Genomic DNA, 5,058 nt, shown 5'->3' on the forward strand with positions numbered 1-5,058 from the left:
GGCTCACTGCAACCTCTGCCTGCTGGGTTCAAGCGATTCTCCTGCCTCAGCCTCCCAGGTAGCTAGGATTATAGGCGTGTGCCACCATACCCAGCTAATTTCTGTATTTTTAGTAGAGAAAGGGTTTCACCATGTTGGCCAGGCTGATCTCGAACTCCTGACCTTGTGATCCATCCGCCTTGGCCTCCCAGAGTGCTGAGATTACAGGTGTGAGCCACCATGCCCAGCTGGGGTTTTATTTTTTCTTTTCTTTTTTTGAGACGGAGTCTCGCTCTTGTTACCCAGGCTGGAGTGCAATGGCACGATCTCGGCTCACCGCAACCTCCGCCTCCTGGGTTCAGGCAATTTTCCTGCCTCAGCCTCCTGAGTAGCTGGGATTACAGGCACGCGCCACCATGCCCAGCTGATTTTTTGTATTTTTAGTAGAGACGGGGTTTCACCATGTTGACCAGGATGGTCTCGATCTCTTGACCTCGTGATCCACTCGCCTCGGCCTCCCAAAGTGCTAGGATTACGGGCGTGAGCCACCGCGCCCGGCCTATTTTTTCTTAATAGGTCTAATAAGGGCAGGCGGGGGTGGCTCATGCCCATAAACCCAGCACCTTGGGAGGCCAAGGCATGTGGATCAGCTGAGCTCAGGAATTCCATACCAGCCTGAACAACATAGTGAAAACCCATCTCTACCAATAATACAAAAATTAGGCCGGGCATGTTGGTGCACGCCTTTAATCCCAGCTGCCCTGGAGGCTGAGGCAGGAGAATCACTTGAATCCAGGAGGTGGAGCTTGCAGTGAGCTGAGATCACGCCATTGCTCTCTAGCCTGGATAACAAGAGGAAAACTTGGTCTCAAAAAAATTAAAAAGTAGGTCTGAAAGAACTGGTTGCCACCAGAGAATATTTGTTCCACCATAAAGTAGATGAAGGATATCTATGCTTTTTCAAAAAACTATAGTAGTGTCTCCTGATTACCAGAAGGGGAAATTGGGTGTGTTAGTATGTTTGTTTGTTTTGCGGGCAAATCAAGTCTTTGAGAATAGCCCAGAGACTTCTTTCCCTGGGGAGTTCCCCATTTCCTAGGTTTTCTCTCCTCATATCTGATTTGCCTTTTCTGCATGTGTGGAGTTGATACTGTTTTCTGGGTTGAATTCACTTTTCCTTCCTGCTGCTCCTGACTATCACTCTTTCAGTGAGCCCCTCCTAGCACCTGTCCTCTGCTACCCTTCAGGATTTTTCCTTTTCACTTACCGAATTGTCAACTACAGATTATTTTTCTCTGTATATATTTGCATTTTTTTTCTAACTGGAATCTTATTTTTAATGTGACTGTTTGCCCTGAACTGTCTTTGGTGTTTGCAACACCTCCCAATTTAGTTTCCTCTGCAGATTTAGCACGAATGAGCCAGTTTCTGACTTAGAATCTAAGTGGATATTAGCCTTTAGAAATCTGAAGCTAATTTTCTGCTTTCTACTACAGTGGTCAACCCGAATGCACATGAATTAATTTTCAGCTAGTCTTTATCAACTGTAAAATATACATTGCTTTCAGTTGAAGTTTAAAATTACTACAAACTTCATGGTTCTTTAGTAGAATTAAACTAATAATTTTCTGATCAAGCAAATGCTGTTCTTGTAAACCCTGGCATGTCTGAAGAACTGAGGTATTTCTTTTTTTAAAGCTAACATTTTTTCCTAATATAAAAGTAATACATGTTTGTTGGAGAAAAAAATTAGAAGATAAAGATAATCTAAAGAAAGCTATGGACAGCCACTGTTTATCCATTGGTCTATATTATTTTAGGTATTGTCTAATACCTTTTTTTTTTCCCTTTTATTTTCTGAATTTGGTGAGTTTCTGACATGCACAGAATAATATAAGGAACCCCTGTGTATCTGTCACCCCGTCCCACTGATGATTAATACGTAGCCAATTCTGCTCCATCTCTACTCACACCTCTCCTGTGTTATTATTTGTTATTCAAGACAGTGTCTCACTCTGTCGCCAAGGCTAGAGTGCAGTGACACGATCACAGATCACTGCAGCCTCAATCTCCCTGGGCTCAGGTGATCCTCTCACCTCAGCTGGGACCACAGGCTCATATCATCACACCCGGCTAAATTTTTGTGTGTTTTTTGTTTTGTTCTATGTTTTTTCGTGTTGCCATGTTGACCAGGCTGGTCTTGAGCTCCTAAGCTCAAGTGATCCACCCACCTTGACCTCCCAAAGTGCTAGGATTACAGGAATGAGCCATTGCACCCAGCCAAACAATTCTTTAGTATCATCAAGTTTTCCACATTTGTTCAAATCCCCAGTTGTGTTATAGCTTTCTTAAACAATTTGTTTGAAACTGGACCCAGATAAAGTCCTCAGCTGCAATTGGTTGATGTGGCTTTATAGTCTCTTGTTTAATCTGTAAGTTATTTCCCTAACTTTTGTTTCTTGCAAGTCACTGGTTGGAGAAACTTGGTTATTCTGTAGTTTCCCATAGTCTGTATCTTGCCAATTATATCCTGTGAGATAGTTTATTGTATTCCTTTACTCTTTGTATTTCTAGAAAATTGGTAGTATGTGTATATTTTAATATAAAAATGAGATTGTACTGTACATGCTATTTTGTATTCTTTTCTTCATTTAATAAAATTTGTACAATCTTGTCATTAAATATTCTTCTATACCATTATTTTAATGCTTACATAATATTTGAACTCCTTAATATTGGATTTTTAGTTCATTTTTAGTTGTTTATAAACAACACAGCTATTAACATTCTCGTAGCTCCATAAATAATTATTTTGACACTAGAATGGTTTTAAGATACGTCAGTGCCACAAACATTTTTGGTTAATAAGAACAGATTTTGTGCTTTAAATGCAATGAAAGTATTTGATGACTTGGGTTTCGTTTCTTCTTTTAAGGCAAAACGGGCATATCAAGTTTTTGACCAAAGGCGATAATAATGCGGTTGATGACCGAGGCCTCTATAAACAAGGACAACATTGGCTAGAGAAAAAAGATGTCGTGGGGAGAGCCAGGGGGTGAGTATAGCGGGGAGCATCTCAAACTTTTTATATCACTTCAAGCGTGGCCCTCTCAATCATATTGTTTGATCATATACAGTTGAATGTAGAGATTTGGTTCTGGTTCCACCAAATGACTCTTGTGTCCTTTGAAAATTGTGCTTCTTAAAAAGTATCTAAAACTTCAGGTATACTACTCCAGAGGTGAGGAACTGGGGTGCAATAAAAGAACAGAATACTAGTGATGAGATGGTGAATTGGATGTGACAGTTTTAAAAAATGTGTTCACCTGGATGGGCACAGTGGCTCATGCCTGTAATCCCATCACTTTGGGAGGCTGAGGCAGGCGGATCATGAGGTCAGGATTTCGAGACCATCCTGGCTAACATGGTGAAACCCCATCTCTACTAAAAATACAAAGAATTAGCCGGGTGTGGTGGCGCATGCTTGTAGTCCCAGCTACTCAGGAAGCTGAGGCAGGAGAGTTGCTTGAACTGAGGAGGCGGAGGTTGCAATGAGCCGAGATTGCACCACTGCCTCCAGCCCCAAAAAAAAAAAAAATGTGTTCACTTATTTGGTTCACTCAAGAAATATTGGGCACCTTCCATGTGCTCTGATGTCTATACTATGCTAGGCTCTGGGGGTCTAGAGCACTATCAGCCCTGTATCAGTCCTGCTTCATGAAACTTACATTTCTTTTTTTTTTTTTTTTTTTTTTTTTTTTGAGACAGAGCCTTGCTCTGTCACCCAGGAGGCTGGAGTGCAATGGCACGATCTCTGCTCACTGCAACCTCCGTCTCCCAAGTTCAAGCGATTCTCTTGCCTCAGCCTTTCAAGTAGTGGGTTTACAGGTGCCTGCCACCATGCCCGGCTAATTTTTGTATTTTTTAGTAGAGACGGGGTTTCACCAGAAACTTACATTTCTTAAGAATTACTGTGTCAACAACTTAAAGTGTTCATCTAAATTAGTTTTATAATGTTAATTTAATCTATAATATTTCTAGTCTTGAAATTGATGAGGTAAAATGAAATTAAAAAGTTATATTAAGCCTGTTTGTTTCAGATTTTATCAGGAGAACAGATCAGTGGAGAACAGGAATTGTAAGTTGTTGGTATTAAGGAAGTATGGCACTGTTGCTCCCTTAATGTTATTAATAGTATTAACAATAACTTACATTTATTAGGGCTTATTGTGTACCAGAGACTCATTCTAAGTACTTTACAAGTATTACCACATTTTAACCTCAGAACAACCCTAATATTCCCATTCTACAGATGAGGAAACAAATGAGTTAGGTTGTGTATCTAAGATTATACTGATGATCATAAGTGGCTGGCTGCATAGTTCACCTTAACCATCATAGAAAAATTACTAGCATAACATTTCTGAAATGGATAGTTGCTAATTCTCACTATTTAGATGCTACATGGCACTCCTGCCAATGTCAGAACGTCTGCTCCTTTTGACCTAGAACAGACTGTGGTTATAGAGTTATTATACCAGTGAGCAGGCCTGAGAAACTCAGTTCCCATAGAGAAGGAAGTATGAGTTACTAAGTGAAAGCTGCCTCAGTTACAGCACAGGACGTGCTCACTTTGGGACCAGAAAGATCAGATCAGAAGCAGTATCATTGTGCCTTGTCTGCTGCAGAGCTGTTTTTTTTTTTTTTCTTATATGTCCCCACTTTAAGGGAACTTTTCCTGTGATGGAACTGAAAATACTTTTATAATCTAAATTAGGTCATCAGTTCTTCTGAGAAATAATAGTCCCCATCTTCCTCAGTTCCCAAGATGCTGCTAATGTGGTTATTTAAACTTACCAATCTCTTTGAGTCTTTTTGTTTTTCCTCAAATTATAAATGTACAGATTCATGTAGAAACATAAGGAAATACCAATAATCAAAAAGCAAAGTAACTTGTCTCCTTTTTCTTGCTCTCCACAAATATTTACTATTAACTTTTTGGTTTACGTTCTATTAGCCTTTATGTGTAGAAATAAAATATTAATATGTACTTTTTTTTTTTTTTTTTTTTTTTTTTTT

The 5,058-nt window shown here is 39.7% G+C and overlaps 1 protein-coding gene across 2 annotated transcripts in view; it reads left to right on the top strand.

The window, feature by feature from the left end:
* The window catches only part of SEC11A (SEC11 homolog A, signal peptidase complex subunit), a 46,563-nt gene that overhangs the window by 33,072 nt on the left and 8,433 nt on the right, over positions 1-5,058 (top strand). The window contains exons 4-5 of one of the 2 annotated variants that reach the window (XM_032264792.1): positions 2,915-3,034; positions 4,080-4,117. In XM_032264792.1, coding sequence (XP_032120683.1) covers positions 2,915-3,034; positions 4,080-4,117 — 158 coding nt within the window. The remainder of the gene's footprint in view (positions 1-2,914; positions 3,035-4,079; positions 4,118-5,058) is intronic. The other variant, XM_032264791.1, reaches the window with a different exon arrangement.

This window comes from Sapajus apella, unplaced genomic scaffold, assembly GCF_009761245.1.
Source record: "Sapajus apella isolate SASKATOON/1434 unplaced genomic scaffold, GSC_monkey_1.0 scaffold147, whole genome shotgun sequence".
NCBI lineage: Eukaryota > Metazoa > Chordata > Mammalia > Primates > Cebidae > Sapajus > Sapajus apella.